General features: G+C 66.2%; 4 protein-coding genes across 4 annotated transcripts; 2 read left to right on the top strand and 2 right to left on the bottom strand.

Annotated features, from left to right (window-relative positions):
* Positions 1-191: 191 nt before the first annotated feature.
* CHLNCDRAFT_137765 (hypothetical protein) lies at positions 192-3,437 on the bottom strand (the record flags this gene model as incomplete). Its single annotated transcript, XM_005851092.1, has 6 exons — positions 192-350; positions 528-698; positions 890-1,664; positions 1,831-2,432; positions 2,572-3,081; positions 3,195-3,437. The coding sequence occupies 6 exons, from the start codon at positions 3,435-3,437 to the stop codon at positions 192-194; spliced, it is 2,460 nt and encodes an 819-aa protein (XP_005851154.1).
* Positions 3,438-6,194: 2,757 nt separating this feature from the next.
* CHLNCDRAFT_56697 (hypothetical protein) lies at positions 6,195-10,706 on the top strand (the record flags this gene model as incomplete). The annotated part of the gene is made up of 17 exons (XM_005851379.1): positions 6,195-6,342; positions 6,475-6,516; positions 6,645-6,927; positions 7,122-7,262; positions 7,439-7,472; positions 7,612-7,765; positions 7,982-8,076; positions 8,213-8,340; positions 8,507-8,622; positions 8,801-8,930; positions 9,062-9,127; positions 9,306-9,424; positions 9,598-9,684; positions 9,814-9,940; positions 10,131-10,241; positions 10,416-10,514; positions 10,672-10,706. The coding sequence occupies exons 1-17, from the start codon at positions 6,292-6,294 to the stop codon at positions 10,704-10,706; spliced, it is 1,818 nt and encodes a 605-aa protein (XP_005851441.1). The 5' UTR covers positions 6,195-6,291.
* Positions 10,707-11,396: 690 nt separating this feature from the next.
* CHLNCDRAFT_56696 (hypothetical protein) lies at positions 11,397-13,286 on the bottom strand. The gene is made up of 6 exons (XM_005851091.1): positions 13,062-13,286; positions 12,666-12,898; positions 12,442-12,536; positions 12,214-12,268; positions 11,972-12,096; positions 11,397-11,854 (listed from the first exon to the last, which is right to left on the bottom strand). Exons 1-6 carry the CDS (start codon positions 13,158-13,160, stop codon positions 11,766-11,768), a joined length of 696 nt encoding a protein of 231 aa, XP_005851153.1. The 5' UTR covers positions 13,161-13,286; the 3' UTR covers positions 11,397-11,765.
* Positions 13,287-13,992: 706 nt separating this feature from the next.
* On the top strand, positions 13,993-17,668 carry CHLNCDRAFT_29491 (hypothetical protein; the record flags this gene model as incomplete). The annotated part of the gene is made up of 11 exons (XM_005851378.1): positions 13,993-14,296; positions 14,420-14,479; positions 14,702-14,869; positions 15,013-15,139; positions 15,468-15,589; positions 15,782-15,837; positions 16,074-16,264; positions 16,476-16,640; positions 16,871-16,919; positions 17,121-17,254; positions 17,527-17,668. Coding segments are annotated over exons 1-11 (1,491 nt in total), but the record flags the coding sequence as incomplete, so codon positions are not given.
* Between the last annotated feature and the right edge of the window lie 170 nt (positions 17,669-17,838).

Raw genomic sequence — 17,838 nt, 5'->3', positions numbered from 1 at the left:
GGCCTGGACCTGTTGCAGTCCATGTTTCTGTTTACACCGCAGGGAATCATGCCCATTCCTCCAGCACCTCACCATCAACACCAACTCAGCAGCACGTTTCAGCTGCAAAAGGGCGCCGCAACTCGCAGCGCATTGCGGCGCCCGCTCAAAGCACCGCCGCCACCTGACTGGCCAGCCTCCAGCGAGCCCCGTCACTCCAGCGCATACTCTTCCAGCGCCGGCAGCTCAAAGCGCTCCGCCGCCTGCAGCAGCCACTCCTCCTTCACGCACAGCGCCTTCTTGGGGATGTGGGGCGGGCGGGCGCCGCCGCCCACCACGATGCACAGGTTGCACGACTTTGGCGGGGCAACCTGGCAGCAGGCAGGGTAGAGGGTAAGGCGAGGGGCCAGGTAAGGGTTGTCAGCACCAACGCCAACGGCACGCTGAGGAACAAATTCTGCGCTTTGCACTCGGCAGCCCTGCCAAGGACTCCACCCAGCGCAGCTGCCGACGCCGAGGCCTCCTCCACCGCGAGCGAGCCGCCTCACCTTGGCGCCCAGCACCGCCAGCACCCGCTTGAGGGCCGCCACGTTGGCCGCCATCAGCTTGCGCGCCTTCTCGGGCAGGTGCACATACACGGCGCGGTCGTGCAGCAGCGGCTGCGCATCCAGCACCTCCAGCAGGCTGCGCGCCCGCTCCGCCGCCGCCTCGAAACGCACCTGCAGCGGGGAGGGGCAAAGGTGCAGCAGGGAGGGCGCAGCAGCTCAGCGGGAAGTGTGGCAGGTGCCGGGATGCTGCCGCTGCTGCTGCCGGCATGCCCGGCGCCTTGCCTCGACTCCCTGCTCCACTGAAGGGGGCAGGCAGCGATCGCCACCTACAGGTACCCCCACCTGCAGCCCACCCACCCCACCTTTGCCGGGAACTGGCTCTCCGGCAGCCACCTGCCCGCCTCCAGCGACGCCGTGACCCACTGCGGGCTGAGCAGCCAGGCGCCGTTGGCCACAGCCAGCATCAGCTTCAGCGTGCGCCGCTCGCCGCCGATCACCAGGTGCGTCACCTGCCCCTCCTCGCGCCCCTCGGGGCACACGCGCAGGCCCCGCAGACGCCGGGTGGCGGAGCGGGCCAGGTCCACGACAGCGGCGTCCACAGATGTGAGGGCGATACAGCCATGGGTGGGCCCGGGGCCAGTGGAACCGGCTGGTGGCGCCGCACGCTGCTGCTGAGGCAGCCGGTCGCCAGAGAGCTGCGCCTCTTCCTGCTGCGGGCCCGGCCCCACACCGGGCCCAGCCTGCTGCGGCTGCTGCTGCTGCTGGGGTTCACAAGAGCCCCCCTGGTTCTCATCCCCGCTGGCCGCCGCTGCTGCTGCCTCATGCGCTGCGGCCTTGCCGTCCCAGGGTCGCAGCGTGGACCAGGGAGTGGGCAGCTTGCCCTCCCCTCCCGGCGGCGGACGAACCGCGCTGGAGGGCGTGGCCCCGCTGCCGCCGATGCTCCGCATGTTGCTCACACCCAGCAGGCTGCGGCGCCCGCCTGCCTTGGGCCGGCCCAGGCTCGCCCTGCCAGAGGCCTCTGGCTTGCCTGCCGTCCCATCTGGCTGCGAGGCGGGGCTCTGCGTGGGCCCCTGCTCAGCCAGGGCCCAGGGACTGGCCACACGCTCCACCACCGGGATGGGGATAGGGTCAGCAGGCCTGCAAACACACAAGGTAACCCGTTGCAGACACCCAGGCATTGGGGCCCAGCTCTTGCGTGCTCTGGCTTGCGGCAACTGTTGTCAGGCGCAGGGCAGTGAGGTGCATCCCACTAGTTGGCTGGCTGGTCAAAAAAACAACGCAGCACAGCAACCATCCCACTCACTTGGTTTCCGCTGGCGAGGGAGGGAGGGAAGCGGCCAGGGGCGTCCCCTTGTGCACAAGCACTGGCCGCTCGGGGTGCCGCACCAGCTGGCGCACGCTGAAGCGCTCGGCCACACCCTTGACCGCTGCCGCCGCCCTGACGGCCCCCGTCGCCTGCTGCTCTGCAGCCTGCTGCTCCCGTGGCGCCCCATCGGGCAGGTGCTGGGGGGAAGCTTCATCCAGGTGCTGCTCATCCTGGTGGGCCGCCTGCTCATCCACCTGCATGCCCTCTGCCTCCCCGGCATCATCCACTGCTGCCTGCTCCTCTGCCTGCTCGCAAGGCCCAGAAGCCAGGGCCAGCCTGCTGCGCTTGTCGGCGGCGGCGCCGCCGTCGGCTGCACCAGCAGCAGGCGCCGGAGCGCCGAGCCGCCCGCCGCCGCTACTGCCGCCAGAGGCCCACCCCCGGGCCCGCTCCGCGCTGCTTCTCGCTATGCGCAGGGCTAGAGGCGTATCCAGATCATCCTCCTCGTCCTCCGCGGCGCCGCCAGTGCCAGCGCTGCCGCCGCCCGGCGTGCGGCCCAGGTGGCAGTCGTCTGGCAGGTCGATTGTGAGGATGTTGGCCACCTGCTGGCAGGCACAAGCCACGGTGCAAGGCCCAATACCGAACAGGGATTCGGTGAATGCATGCCAACACACCCGTGTGCAGGGCTGGCGAGGAGCACGAATGCACGGGCAGCATGGCAAGAACGAGCCAGCCGCTCACCGCTTGCGTTTCGGTGCCGATTTTGCCAGCTTGCTGCAGCGGCGGCGGCGCCCCCTGCTGCGGTTCCTCCTGCTGCCAGCCTTCCTCCTCATCATCACTCAGCAGCTCCACCACAGTCGGCATGCCCCTGGCCTGCTGCTTCTTGGCGCCCCTGCCGGCGGCGCCGCGTTGCTGCTTGGCGGGGGCACCGCCGCGCGGGCTAGTCACCTCGCCATCCCCGACCGCAGTGCCGCTGGGGACCACGGCTGCCTCATCCTGCCCTCCCTGTCCCTGTATCTGCTGCGTGCTGCTGAAGTTAAGGTCGTCGATGTCGTAAGCTTCTGCCGGCTTTGGCAGCGGGGCCGCCGCGGGGCGCTTGCGCTTCTTAGCGGCGCCGGCGGTGCCGGGAGTGCGTCCCAGCAGCGACTCAGTCGGCTTCTTCACCAGGTACTTGCGCTCCACCAGGCGGCGCCCCGCCTTGATAGACTCCTCCACCCACAGCGGCGACACCACCACCGGTGGGTAGTCCATCTGCGAGGGTACAGTGCGGCGCAGGGCAGCTCAGCACAGGCGGCTGTCGCTGGCTGGTGGCTGGACGTGGTGCCTAGCGACTGCACGTCTGCCAGCGGCGCAGCGCTTCCCACCTTCTCCAGCTTGTGGAACAGCTCAAGCAGCTCGGCCTCATCGGCGGCCTTATCCGAGGGGCGGCGAGAGTGCCGCCGCTCCCACACAATGTGGCTCACGTCCTTGCCGAGCCGTGCTGCCACCCGGCCGCCGTGCTTGTCGATGCGGGCCGTGATGGCGGCCTTGGCATTTGAAACGCCCAGAATGCATGCAACCACATCCTCCAGCACCCGTGGCACCGCAGCGCCCTTGCCCTCGCTCATCTATTCATTCAAGCGCCAAACGGGCAGCTGCTCTGAGGGGGCCAGGGGTGAGCGTGTCTGCAAGACTGGGACTTGTGGAGGCTTCTCTGACCGGCAGCTGCCGACAGGGATAGTTGAAAATTTTGCTGGCTGTACAGTACTGCAAGCTTGGCTATTCCCCAAAGCACAGAGCCGCCTGCCGCCCTTATCAATCGCAGCCGACTGTGGCCGGCGATGCCAGAGCCCTCTGTCGACGCTTGAGCAGACTTAGACTCACCGATGCCGCGCCGTGCCTGCGCTGTAGGTGGCTGGCCGGCAGTGTGCGGGCGGGGGTGGCGGAGGTGCTGGCGCGCCAGCTGCCTGGTGCCTCCACCCCCCTCTCCACCATGCACTCTTGGTGCCCCCCGCCACACCCACCACCCCCGGCCCCCGCCTGGCCCACCCGCCGCTGCAGGCGCCGCGTGCGTCGCCAAGCAGGCGGGCATCCACGCCCCCGGTTCCGATGCCAGGCAGAGGGGCGGTGAGTTGGGCTGGGGGGCTGGGCTGGGCGCCGCCTGCCGGCTTGCCCCGCCACCCCTCCCTCCCCACTGCTGCCCTGAGCCCAGCAGCCACCAGCCTGCCACCCAGCCTGCCTGCCAGCCAGCCCGCCATGCCTGCGTGGCGGGAGGCGGGTGCGGGGGTTGAGTTGGCGTGCGCGCCCGCGTTGGGGCGTGTGCGCCTGCGCTGCGGGCTGCGGTGTGCGGGCGGGGGTGGCGGAGGTGCTGGCGCGCCTGCTGCCGGGTGCCTCCACCCCCCCCTCTCCACCATGCACTCTTGGTGCCCCTGTGTGCAGGTGCAACCGACTCGTCCGCCGCATACAAGCAGGAGCACAGCTGGGCCAGCGGGAAGAACAAGTGGCAGGTGGCAGGTGCGCCACCGCCGCGCACCTCCGCGCGCCGCCCCGCCGGCCCCTCCCACCCCCTGCCGCCTGCCGCCACCTGCGCCCCGCATGCCGCACCGCGCCTGCCCGCCTGCCTGCCCGCCCGCCTGCCATGCCCGCGTACGTGGGAGGCGGGTGCAGGGGTTGATTTGGCGCGTGAGCCTGCGCTGTGGGTGGCGGGTGTGGGTGTGGGTGCTGGAAGTGGCGGCCCCTGCGCTTGATTGAGTGACGCCGCTTGTTGTGTGTGCAGCCGAGGCCAGGCATGCATATGGGGCGGCCCGGCTGGCGCGCCCCAATGAGTCAATGCAATTCCATTTGCGGAGTGAGGGCGGCAGCGAGGAGCTGGGCAAGATCCTGGGGTCCGCCATGCTATTGGAAGACCGGAAGACCATGGCCTGCCAAGCCCCCGCCGATGCCAGGAAGTACGCCCGCGAGCAGGCTGCAGTCAAGGGCCTGCCCAAGGGCCCCGACCGCATCACCTGCTGCATCGCAGGAATCCCGGAGACAGACCTGTACAAGGTCATTAGCCCCGCATGGTCAGCACAGGTGTTTGAGAAGGTGGTACTGGTCCGCAGCTGAGCCCTGCCACGTTGTATAATTCTTGTAATATTACGCCGGTCACATCTGACTGCGCCCCAGGTCACCCTCCAGCTGGGGCCAAATGTGCCCCCCTACATCCGCCCTCTTCCATCCGTTGCTCGATAGAATCCATCAGTGCACGTGTCAATGGACCTCACCTATGGCATTATGGCTCAACCGCTATAGCGAATTTGTAAAGACGCAATCGAGACGCCATCGAGTTCGTGCCCAGCGCAGCTAGACCCAGTCTCAGCATGGGCGCAGCATGCACGACTATTTTCGGCATTCCGGGCCACGCATTGCGCTCAGGGCTCCAAGACAAAGCGGGAGGCGACTAGATCGGGAGGTCTAATCAATCGGGAGATGCGAGGGGCTGTTTTGGGCCTCAGACCAGGGGGGCGTCTTCACTAGTGGCCAAGGGTCAAAATCCACAATTTTCTCCCCCGGCCAAAATTGGGTTTGCACAATTTAATTTTGCACCATAATAAATAGTGGAAGATGACACCAAAAAGGTGCAAAAAACGTACAAACTCATATTTATGTAGTGCTTTTTTTGGTGCAAAATGACGGCGCCACCAAATCAGAAAAGCACACTATTCCCTCCTTGATATATAGCTTTTAAATGTGTACATATAAACCTCATATAAATGCCACATTTAGTATTCCTCACATAAAAAAACACGTTATCTTAGAAAAAGGTGGATTCAGGTAGGAGGCCTACCTGCAGGATTGTGGATTCCTAGCGATTCCTGGTAAAGGATGCTTTTATGCGTGCATTTCACTCGGCTCAGACTCGGATCACTCGGATCACTCCGATCACCACATTAAAAAGCACTTAATGTACAGCGTGCACACGCCAAGCACGGGTGCGCAGCGTCCGGCTTTCAAGGGCAGCACCCCGATCGATGTGGCGGCCCTTAAATGAACGGTGGCTGTAAGTAAATCCAGATGCATATGGATGCGGGGCAGAGCGAAGGGGCGCGTGAATTCAATACTGAAGTACAAGCTTGTCCTGAAGACCGGAAGGGGTCTCTCTCGTCTCCCTTCTCCTCTGCAGGTCATTGCATTTCCCACCATTTGTTGGGGTGGCAGCACGACGCAACTCCCAAGTCGATCTTCGATACAGTCTGAAGCGTCCCAGCCCGAGCCCAGCAGACTGCCCTGCTGGTTGAGGAGCGAAGCGAAGAACGGCAAAAGCTGGCGGCCCCGGCTCGCGGGTTGGCCCCCGCGCGGGCGGCCAGAGCACTGGGGATCCGCCGGGCATGTCCCGCCGTGTCGCACCGCCCTGTAGGCGCCGCCCCCCTTTGGGCGGGCGGGCGGGCCCGACGCCGGGGCAGGGCTGCGCGGGCAGCGCCGCCGCCCGAGGACCCTGGTGCCATGCTTGATGATGCCAATGCCAGCGACCGTGACGAGGAGGAGTTTGATACGGTGTGCATGGTGTTGGCTGGCCAAACTTTGATGCCACCTGAACGCCAGCGCCTCCGCTCGCCACTCCCGCCTCGGCATCTCACCCGCCCTGCCCCTGTTGCTCTCCCCCTTCTTCTGCCTATCCAAAAACAGATTGCAGGCGCGGTGGAGGTGGTCGATGAGGAGGAGGCCGAGGTGCGCTGAACAGCCGGCCGCCTGCCTGACGTGCTGCCGTGCCTGTGCCCCTCGCCTTCGCCTCCCTCCCCTCCACATGGGCTCCCCGCTCCAATCCCCCGCCCCGCCCCGCCCACCCCGCCCGCCAGATCGACCTGTTTGGCGAGTCGACCCGCGGCAACCTGCACTTTGCGGACGAGGACGACGCGGAGCCGCGGCGGCGGCGCATCGACGACGTGCTGGGCCTGCGCAACGCCGAGGACATCCTGGCCATGCCCTGGGCCCAGCTGCGCTCGCGCTCGCAGGCGCTGCTGGGCGAGCTGGGCATCCCGCCCTCCACCTACCCCAACTCCCAGCCCCAGCGCGCGCTCTTCACAAACCGCACCCTCAACCTGCGCAGCATACAGGCGGTCGGATACGATATGGACTACAGTGAGCGGGGGGTGGTGCTGGGGGAGGAGGCGCGGGCCCGGGGGTGTGCATGGCAGCAAGGATGGCACGGCGCCCCTCCCTGCCAGCTTTCTACCTCCCTTAAGGGCCCGCTGCGCACCTCCCTGCACCCTGCACCCTGCCACCTGTCTCTCACCCGCCAGCTCCCCTGCCCTCCCCTCCTCCCCTGCCCGCAGCCCTGATCCACTACGATGTGGAGGCCTGGGAGGGCAAGGCGTATGCGTACGGGCTGCAGAGCCTGCACGAGATGGGGTGCCCGGTGGAGGGGCTGCGCTTTGACCGCAGTCTCGTCATCCGCGGGCTCATCATGGACACGGGTGCGGCGCTGAGCTGGCGCCGAGGTGGCGGGCAGATGGCGGGCTGGTGGGCGGCAGGGAAAACAGCTTGGTTTGGCGCTTGGTTTGGGGGCAGGGGAGGGTGCTGATCTGTGTGCCTGCGGGCATGCCAGCTGAGCTACCCACTCTGCCCCTACCTGTGCCATCCGCTGCCGCAGAGCTGGGCAACCTAGTGAAGGCCGACCGCTTTGGGTGAGGCCTGCCAACAGCACATGCTCCCGGCAGCTCTGCCTCCTGCTCAGCCCCAGCAGGTTGCATGCCCTTCCATGTCCAGCGCCACATCACGCCCCCCCAAACCCCTCCCCTTCCCGCCCCCTGGCCCTCCCTGCAGCTTTGTCAAGCGCGCCATGCACGGCACCCGCATGATGACCCCCGCCGAGGTGCGGGAGAGCTACGGGCGCGAGCTGGTCAACCTGCGCAACGAGTCGCGCTACGTCTTCCTCAACACCCTCTTCTCCGTGTCGGAGGCGGTGCTGTACATGCAGGTGGGGCTGGGGTGGCGCGCCTTGGTGTGGTGTGCCGACACAAGGAGACGCGGGGACGAAGGCTGGCTGTGCCCGCCTGCTGCATGCTGGGCGGCTGGGGGCAGCCTCTACTCCCAGCACGACTCTTCTGCCTGTGTGGTTCCCCACCACACTGGGCCACGGTATCGTACTGTACCGCTGCCGCTGTGCCACCGCCGCTGTACCGCTGTACCGCAGATGGTGGACCGCCTGGATGCCGACGCCATCCCGCAGCAGGTCTGCTCCAACTCCTACCACCAGCTGCACAAGATGGTGGCCAAGGCGCTGTTCAGGTGGGGACCTGCCTGGGGGCTGGCTGGCATGCCGTGTGGGCACGCCGGGGGCACCGAGGCGGCACTGCCTGGCAGACGTGCCTGCATTTCTCCACCTTGGAACCCACCCAACACTTTGCCCGTCCCATGCCGGCAGGGCTCACGTGGAGGGCAAGCTGAAGGCTGAGATCATCCAGGACCCGGCCGCCTATGTGTCACGCGACCCCGAGATGGCGCAGACGCTGCTGGACCAGAGGCAGTCAGGCAAGCCATCTCTGCCCAGCCGTGCTCACTCCGCCGCCTCGCTGTCCGCGCTTCTGCGCTCGTCTTCATGCATGCTGTTCCTGATGTGCCGCCCGTCATCGCGCCTGCCAATCTCTCGCTTTTCAGCAGCGGCCTCTGCCACCACCATCAGCACCGCACGGCTGCCTTGTCGTCCCCTTGTCCGCAGGCAAGACGCTGCTGCTGATCACCAACTCTGACTACCACTACACCAACCGCATGATGAGCTTCGCCTACGACCACTTCCTGCCGCAAGGCCAGACCTGGCGCGACCTGTTTGATATGGTGCGCTGGCAGGATGGTGGTGTGGGTGGGTGGGTGGCGGGGCGGCCTAGTGGTGTGAGGGAGAGCAATGGCGAAGAGCTGCACTCGTGAGCATGCCACCTGCGTGTCCTGGCCTTCCCTACTGAAAACTGAACCTGATGATGCCAATGCGTCCACGCTGTGCGCTGCATGCCTGCAGGTGATTGTGAATGCTCGCAAGCCCGACTTCTTCACCTCCTCCCTCTCCCTGTACGAGATTGTGACCGAGGACGGCCTCATGCGCCCCTCCTACTCCCTCAAACGCGGCGGCGTCTACTGCGGCGGCTCGGGTGGGCACGAGCAATACCCGCTTTTGTGTGTGCCGGGGGCTGATCAGGCTGTGGCCCTGCTTGCATCCCTGTCTTGTTGATGTGCGCCTCCCTCTTCGCTGTCCTTCTCATTCGCCCGCGCCTGCCTGCAGCTGCGCTGGTGGAGAAGGCGCTGGGTGTGACCGGGGACTCCATCCTCTATGTTGGAGACCACATCTGTGAGGCTGCTGCTGTGCACAGCATGCACACCGTCAGCGGTCGCCGTGATTCGCAGCGCAAAGCATGCACTCGAGCGCGCTCCTGGCCTGCGCATGCCCCGTGCCTGCCGCTCCTGGCAGCATTGCCAGCCAGCTCACCGCCCCTGGAACTCGTCCTTGCGCCCCCATGCCCCCGCAGACACGGATGCCGCCCTGGCCAAGATGAAGCTCAACTGGCGCACCGCGCTGGTCATTGCTGAGCTGGAGCTGGAGATCGAGGCTCTGGCGCAGGGGCGCACGCACCGCCAGCAGCTCAAGGTGGGTGATTGCGTGGATGTGTGTGCCTGCATTTGGTGGTGGCGCACGCCCGGCAGTGTGTTCCAGCCTCAGAGCCTCCTTGGCTCGCCGCTCGTGTCGGCAGCATTCCATGCATGCCTGCGCACCTACCTGCTGCCCGCGCGTTGACCCTTCCCCTGCCCCTGCCTCCGCAGGAGCTGCTGAACAAGAAGGACATGGTAGGCGACTGCTTCAACCAGCTGCGCCTCGCCCGCCAGCGCACGCTCAACGAGAATGCTGTGGTGAGTCGCGGCCCTCGCCCTCTGTGCTTGTGCTGGCCAGACCATCTGGGCGTCTCCGACGGGCACCTCTGCACGCTTGAGACTGCCTGCCCTGACGTCGCCCGCCCCTGCTGCTTCCGTGCTGCGCAGGTGAAGCCGGGCCGGGGCGGCCGCCCGCTGGGTCCCACCGCCTGCGCCTCCATGGACGATGAGCAGGACATGAACGACACGCTGGGCCAGCTGCTGATGGTGATGCAGCTGCTGGATGAGGAGATTGGTGAGCTGGTGGGGCTGTCAGGACATTTGGAATTCGTGGGGCGGGGCTGGTTTTGCACTTTTGAGGGGTGGTGGTGGACGGGATCCCCAGAGGTGGACCACGGCGTAGCCAGCAGGCAGCTCTCCGCCCAGGCCAGCTAGCTGACGTCAGTTTTCGGCCGCTGCGCTGCTGGCTGCCTGCTGCTGCGCAGGCCCCATGATTGAGGCCGACGGCATGCACTTCAACAAGCGCTGGGGCTACCTGTCGCGGGCGGGTGTGAACGACAAGAGCCAGCTCATGAGGCAGATCGAGAAGTATGCGGGTGCGTGCACACACACACACACGCGCATGCTGGCAGCCGCGGAACCGCAGCACTCTACTGGTTACTGGCCGCCCGCTGTGGCCGCCCGCTGTGCCTGTGCTGCCTCTGTGTCTTTGTGTCTCTCCTCTCAACGTGTGGCTTTGGCACTGTGCTGTGCTGTGTTGCGCTGTGCAGACATCTTCACCAGCCGTGTGTCCAACTTCCTGCGCTACACGCCCTTTGAGGTGGGCTGGGCCAGGGGTAGCTGCCACCGTGGGCCAGCAGGGCAGGGCAGTGAGCCGCCAGAGGGCAGATGCGTTTGCAGATCTTCATGCTCCTGATACCCCACTACCTTCCTGGCCCGCGCCGCTGCAATGTCGCTGTTTGCCAGCCAACCTGGCTGTGCTGAGCGAACTCAGTTGCCTTCATCTTTTTGCTCCGCCGCCTGCAGTACTTCCGCTCACCGGCGCAGCTGCTGGTGCATGACCGCCCCACGGCAGACAACCTGGTGCTGGCCAGCTGCGCTCTTTCGTCTGCTGAGGCAGAGATGGGGCGCGCGTACAGCAGCGGAAATGGCTATAAGAAAGAGAGCAGCACCAGCAACGGGCGCAGCACCAATGGCAGTACCAACAGCGCCAACAGAGGTGCATTCGCCGCCTCTGCCGCCAGCAGGACCGCACCCACTAGCGGCAGCCAGCCCGCAGCGCCTGTGGCAGGCCCTCCGGCCTGACACGGCCTATCCACTCACCAAAAGGCACCTTCGTACAACCCACCCGAAGCACTTCTTGTATCACCAGCCACCCCGCGTGAATTTCTTGACCTATCCTCTCATGTACCCTTCGCACTTCTCTAATGCCACTCACACTTGCCTTGCCTTGTGATACTTTCATTTTGTGCCCGTTGGGCCTTTGTTCTGCCAAACCCACCCACTCGTCAACCCATTCTTCTGTTGCACACTTGCCTCTACTTTTGTCGCACCCCTCCTTTGTTCTATGCCGATGCAGTATGCTGTCGCGCCCCAGGGTTTGAAAGTTGGCCCGAACACAGATGATGCGGTGCAGTTTCTGACAGACACATGTGTGCAGGTGGCGGTGGCTCAGAACCGACGCTTACTGTGTGGCAGGCAGTGTGAGCTGGGCGGCAAGCTGGGCCTGGGTGTACACGCTGTGGATGGGCATCCGCGTGTCATGCGTTAACATGGGAAGGAATGTACCAGAGGCTGTGAAAACACATCTAGCGCATGCTAGGGTGGCAGGTACGAATGGAACGAGGAACCACGGTGATCAGCACTCTTTGGGGGAGGGTGGAGCATACAATTGATAGAGGCGGGCTGGCAACAGATGTCAGCATAGCACACTCAGCACAGCGACGTGTATGCAATACATGTACCGCATTCACACAAGAAGAATTGCAGCGTTGGTGACAATAGGCAAAGCGGGAGGAGACCCAACATTTTGCCAAGTTATGCATGGATGCAGCATAGAGCGCTGCGTAGCATGTGAAAGAGCGACGGCCCAAAACGGGTGCACCATGGCACAGGCCTGGTCACAACTGTGTGCTGGTATTCATGTTGCGCCGCACATGGTTGCGCGGCGGCTCTGGCAGATCCGCTGGCCAGACGTCTTCCCCCTCGCCTGCAGCCAGGCAGCCAGGACGCATGAATGGCATCGAGCCAAGCCAAGCCACGCAGCAACGCAGCCATCCCACACGCCAGCGTCGTCAACCCGAAGGTCCCAGCAGCGCGTGCCCACCTGAGTAGCGTGGTGAGGCGGGCGGCGAGCTGCGAGGGGAGTGCCGTGGCGAGCCAGCATGTGGGGAGCCCATGCGTGGCGAACGGGAGCCATCCAAGCCATTGCTAGCATGCAGGTGGTGCGGACTGCAGGGAAGCAAAGAGGCAGGCTGAAGTTTGGGATCGAGGCGGGATCAGCAGTGCTAAAGTAGCTGCTTGCTACACCATCCTTGGTCCCAGGCTGCGCAGCATGGCTGGGTTTGCCTGAGCCGCAGGTGCCCCGTCTGTATCCGCAGGCCGCACTCGTGCTTGTATGCGTCTGCGGAGGAAGGGCACACACAAGCAGCTAGGAGGCAGGATGCGTCGACAGAGCGACACTCGGTGGTGGTCCACTGCCTGCCCTCGCAGCCGCAGCACCGTCGCAAGCGGGCCCACAGCCGTTTGGCGTCCACCACCCCAAAGCCACAGCCCACAGCCAGCCCTGGCGCTCACACTCATCGCTGGCCAGGCTGCCCTCCAGGTTGAGCTGCACCCAGATTCCGTCGTCCCGCTGCTCCACATTGTGCATGCGCTGCCGCTGGCCCACGCTGCAGTCAGGAGAAGCGGGAAGATGTTTCAAGCTGAGGCAAGCCCAAGCGACAGCGTGCAGCAGGCAGGCAGCCTCATCGGCGAGCAGCCAGGCGCGCCTTGGCTGGCCGAGGCGCCGCTCGGCTCACCTCTTCCAGGGCCCGGGCAGCAGTTTGCCGTCGGGGCCCTGCACCGTCCCCTGGTAGAACTTCTCCCCGCTTCCAAGTGCGACGTAGTAATAATGCCAGGGGCACCGCAGGCAGGGCTCCCCGCTGGGCAGCTCCTCGACGTCTCCCAGCGCAAGAGGGCCGCCGGCGTGGAAGCACACGCTGTCCAGGCAGTGCAGCTTGCCCTCGTGCTTCAGCACCGTCACGTAGCGGCCCTGCATGTGTGTGCCCACGCGCAAAGTGGGAGTGCAGCCGCGGTGTGTAGAGCAAGCGAGCGCACGTGCGGGATGGCGGCGCCACGGCAGCCATTGACTCAAAACAGGCACGGCGTCCTCCACCATTGCTCTCCGCGATACGCTTGTCCAATGAGCACCTTACCTCGACCTGCGCGTGAAGCCTGCCACCCGAGGTGCTCTCCTCGAGTCGGCCCAGATAAACCCAGGGCCAGGCTGCCGGGGCCTCCTCCTCAGTCTCCATTGCCACGATGTACGCGCAGGGTTGGAGGAGCCCCGGGACGGTTTGAGCACTTCAGCAGGCTTTCGGGCTCCTTCAACGGGGTTTCGGGGTTCGCCTATACGGTTTTTGGGATCACGGTCGGCTTCAAACGTCGATAGTCGCAGTCGCAGGCTGCAAGTTCTCGATGAGTGGGAGCTGGCGGTACACCCGCCAGGCGGAGGCGTACTAGCACTGCTGCCCTCTCATCTCACAGCCTATTAGCACATGATTCCAGCTTGCCAGACACCATCCACAGTTTCTACATTTGACAGCGGTGGGATTGCGCCGCCAGCCGCGCGGAGTCGCACCGCTGCCGCCTGGTGAAGCAGCAGGGCCACGGAGCAGCGCAGCAGCGAGGGAAAGGGCAGCCGCAGCGAGGGCCTTGCACGTGATGCGGTAATGCCTCTTTTGGCCCAGTGCAGCTGCAGAAGACTCCCCTGAAATGATTGAATGCTCGCTGCTGTGCCCTCCTGCAAGCGGGGTGCCGCCTGCACCAGTTGGCGCCGCTCTGTCGGCCAGCGCCAGCTGCACTGGACTGCAAGCGGGCGCACACATCATGGCGCCAGATGCCATGCCTGCCGACACCGTAAAGGCGCCGCCTTGAGCCGCAGACCGGCCAGGATGGGGGACACACATGTGTCCTGGTGTGGTGGTGGCGCACACACCAGCCAGCCATGGTTGTGCCGATGATGCCCTGCGATCATGCAGGTTGCAGCCGGGCTTTCTGCTGCAGCCTGCCGTTATTACCCAGAGACACAGCACGCAGCAGGCAAGGATCATCTGGGTGAGGCCCGGCGGTGTGTTTGCATTTGCCCAAACCGCTCCCTCCCTAGCCCACCATGGCGTCAGCAATTGCTCAGCAGGCGGTGGCCGTGTGCAGCGCCCCGGCCCAGCGCCAGGCGCCCAGGGCATCTGCTAAGGCCTTTGTTGGCGCCTCCGTGCAGCGCAAGCACGCCTTCCTGGGCCGCAGCATTGTTCAGAGCAGCAGCAAGCAGCAGCAGGGCGCCTCCCGCTCTGCTGCCCTCAAGGTGTTCGCTGTGCGCGATGGAACACCGCTGGACCGGCCCCTGCGCGTCGCCGTGATCGGCGGCGGCCCCTCGGGCGCCTGCTGCGCGGAGGTAGGGGGAGATGGAAGCAGGCTGGCGGGGCGCAGAAAATATCGCACCCGCCGCCGCCGCCAGGCAAGGGCAGCCCTGCGAGCCCCAGCGCTGACTGGAAATCCACCCCACTGTCTGATGCAGTCCCTGGCCAAGGGCGGCGTGGAGGCCTTCCTGATTGAGCGCAAGATGGACAACTGCAAGGTGGGTTTGCGAAAGGGCTGGTTTTGTGGCGCCCAGCGTCGGCAAGCCATCACCGCGGCTGGCCTCTGCCATTGAGACCAGCCCCAGCCTGAGCACTCCTGGCAGCCACGGCAATTACAAACAATGGCCGCAGAGGCCAACCAAGCAGTGCCAAGCCGCGCCTGCCCCCTCCGACCTCCCGCCCACCTCCCTCCCCAACGCCTCCCCCCCCATGTGCTGCAGCCGTGCGGCGGCGCCATCCCCATCTGCATGGTGGAGGAGTTTGACCTGCCCATGGAGATCATCGACCGCCGCGTGACCAAGATGAAGATGATCTCCCCCTCCAACCGCGAAGTGGATGTGGGCAAGACGCTCAACGACAAGGAGTGGATCGGCATGTGCCGCCGCGAGGTGCGGCCCCGCCCGGGGCGTGGCGCTACGCCGCCTGCCCCCTCCCGGCTCTGCTCCTGATCCTTTGGCCCCCGCTCAGCGCTCCCTCCTCCTTTCCGCTCAGCTCCCGTCACTCCCTCCCGCCCTGCCCTTGCCCCCCGCAGGTGTTTGACGACTTCCTGCGCAAGCGTGCCGCCAAGCTGGGCGCCAACGTGATCAACGGTCTGTACATGGGCATGGAGCAGCAGGGCGACGGCCCCATCACCCTGCGGTACAACAAGTACAACGAGGGTGAGCACCTACAAGTGCGCGGGGTCCTGCTCCTGCCATGGGCGGTGCTGTGCTGCGCTGCCTGCGCTGCTCTCCGCTGCCGCATGCGCCGCCCCGCCTTGCGATGCCCGCGCTGCCGCCCGGGCCTGGCCGCTGCGGCAGCAGCCAGCTGTGAGCCAGCAGCGCGCCACCGCGCCCGGCAGCACCAGCCGGCCAGCAGCGCAGCCGGGCCCCTGGCCCGCCTGCCGCGCGTGGATCGCAGCAGCTGCCGCCGATCGCTGCCTGGCGCGGCAGCAGTGCATGCGCCCACCCTGCGTGCGTGCCGCCGCCCTCCCGCTCTCCCCCGCAGGCGACAAGGTGGGCACCCCCAGCACGCTGGAGGTGGATGTGGTGATTGGCGCCGACGGCGCCAACAGCCGCGTGGCCAAGGACATTGATGCGGGAGAGTACGACTACGCCATCGCCTTCCAGGTGGGGGCCCTGGGGGGCTTGGAGGAAAGCATGGCATCGCCACATGTCGGCAACGGAGAGCGGGTGCTGTTTTGTCGCATAGGCTGGCCCCGGCCGGGCAGGGGCCCGGTGCCCCGCGCGAGCATCGCTCTCGCCCTGCCAGCCCTCCAGCCAGCCTGCCTCGACCCCTGCCTGTTTGCTGCCGCCCCGCAGGAGCGCATCCGCATCCCCGAGGACAAGATGGAGTACTACAAGGACCTGGCCGAGATGTGAGGCTGCCTTCCTTTCTTTTCCTGCTTTCTTTTCCTGCTTTCTTTCTTTGCGTTGCCGCCGCTGAGCTGGTGCAGGCGCTGAGCTGGCCTCCGAGCTCAAAAGCGAGCAAGTAGCCGCTTCGGCGTGGGCCCCCCGGCCCCTGCACCATCCTGTGCCTCGCTCGCTGCCCCCTGATCTCCCGCTTCGTCCGCTCCCCCCAAACCCCCTCACCCCACCCCACCCATCCGCGCAGGTATGTGGGCGACGACGTGTCCCCAGACTTCTACGGCTGGGTGTTCCCCAAGTACGACCACGTGGCGGTGGGTACCGGCACCGTGGTCAACAAGACCGCGATCAAGCAGTACCAGCAGGCCACGCGGGACCGCGCCAAGGTCAAGACCGAGGGCGGCCAGATCATCCGCGTGGAGGCGCACCCCATCCCCGGTGAGCACGCGGGGCAGGCTCGGGGCTGGCAGCGCGAGGGCGCGGCCGAGCGCTGGAGGCGGAGCCCTGCGGCCGCCGCCGGCTTGCCTACACGCCTCTTATCCGCAGCCACCACCTGTTTGTTCGCCCGCCCTTCCCTGCTCTATCCTGCCCTGCCCTGCCCTGCCCTGCCCCTCACCCCACCCCGCCCCATGTCCCCGCACTCCTGCAGAGCACCCCCGCCCGCGCCGCGTCAAGGGCCGCGTGACCCTGGTCGGCGACGCCGCCGGCTACGTGACCAAGTGCTCGGGCGAGGGCATTTACTTTGCGGCCAAGAGCGGGCGCATGGCGGGCGAGGCGCTGGTGAAGGCGTCGGAGGGCGGCAAGAAGATGGCGGGTGCGTGGGCGGGCGCTTGGGTTGGCTGCGCAGGCTGCCGCCACCTGCGCATGCGGGGCGGGGCGGGGCGGGGCTGCTGCCGGCAGCAGCTGCCGGATGGGGGCGCGGCGTCCAGCCCAGCGCCGCTGCCGCCGCTCTCCCTGCTGCCATCCCCGCCGGCGGCCGCCCGCTGCACCTGCCCCCATCCCTCTCCCTCACCGTGTGTGCCTTCCTTGCTGTCCTCCCCGCAGGCGAGCGCGCGCTGCGCAACTACCTGGACGAGTTTGACCGCAAGTACTGGTGGGTGCCGGCTCGCTTTCTTAATGACAATGCACACCGCCACGCGTCTGCCTCGTTATGTGCACTATGTGAATGCCTTCCTTGCCTCCCGCGCAGCGCAGCACGCCCAGGCCTCTTCCCCGCGCCGCGCCTGCTGCCAACTCAACGCCTCCTTCCTTCTTCCACCCACGCCCCTGCTTTCCTGTCCTTTCCTCCCCGCAGGGCCACCTACAAGGTGCTGGACATCCTGCAGAAGGTGTTCTACCGCTCCAACCCGGCCCGCGAGGCGTTTGTGGAGATGTGTGAGTCCAACTACGTGCAGAAGATGACCTTCGACTCGTACCTGTACAAGACGGGTGAGCCTGGGGGGGCGAGTCGGGGCTGTGTGGTGTGTATGGAGGGTGCGTGTCAGCGCAGGCTGGCGAGGGCCTGTGCGTTTGAGAGTGCGTCAGGCCGGCCCGATACCCCGGTGGTGGCGCTGTGGGTCTGCGCGCATGCGCGCGTGTGGGCTTGGGGGCAAGCGCCATTGTTGCAGCCCAGGCCCCGCGGCGCTGTGCCCTGCTCCCCACCCGGCTCCCCACCCCCACCCCGCCCTCCTCCCCCTCCCCCCTCGCTCTCCCGCCCGCAGTCGTGCCCGGCAACCCGCTGGATGACGTCAAGCTGCTGGTGGACACGGTGGGCTCGCTGCTGCGCTCCAACGCGCTGCGCGCCAAGGACTCCAAGTCCGTCAACGTCAGCTTTGGCAGCAAGAGCAACGAGGAGAAGGTGACGGCGGCCGCGTGAGCGGCGCCCCTAGTGCCCCTAGACGCCAGGGCGCAGGGGAGAGGCCCGCTCCCCTCCCCTCTGCTCCGCCCCTCAATTCCTTTGCTGCCCCCGCGCTCGCTCCGGCCGGCGGCCCGGGCCCCTGTTTATTTTTTGTTTGCTCCAGGCGGCCCGCCTT

Source organism: Chlorella variabilis, assembly GCF_000147415.1.
Source record: "Chlorella variabilis unplaced genomic scaffold CHLNCscaffold_2, whole genome shotgun sequence".
Taxonomy (NCBI): Eukaryota; Viridiplantae; Chlorophyta; class Trebouxiophyceae; order Chlorellales; family Chlorellaceae; genus Chlorella; species Chlorella variabilis.
Note: the sequence above shows the minus strand (reverse complement) of the source record. Positions and strands in the feature narration are given on the sequence as shown.

Excerpts from the sequence above, each read along its gene's own strand:
- CHLNCDRAFT_56696 (XM_005851091.1), bottom strand. The coding sequence starts at position 13,160 with ATGGAGACTGAGGAGGAGGCCCCGGCAGCCTGGCCCTGGGTTTATCTG. Across the intron at positions 12,537-12,665 it reads CTGCCCGGGCCCTGGAAGAG|CGTGGGCCAGCGGCAGCGCA; the intron begins GTGAGCCGAGCG and ends TCCTGACTGCAG. Across the intron at positions 12,097-12,213 it reads ACGGGGCACCTGCGGCTCAG|TCCGCACCACCTGCATGCTA; the intron begins GCAAACCCAGCC and ends GCTTCCCTGCAG.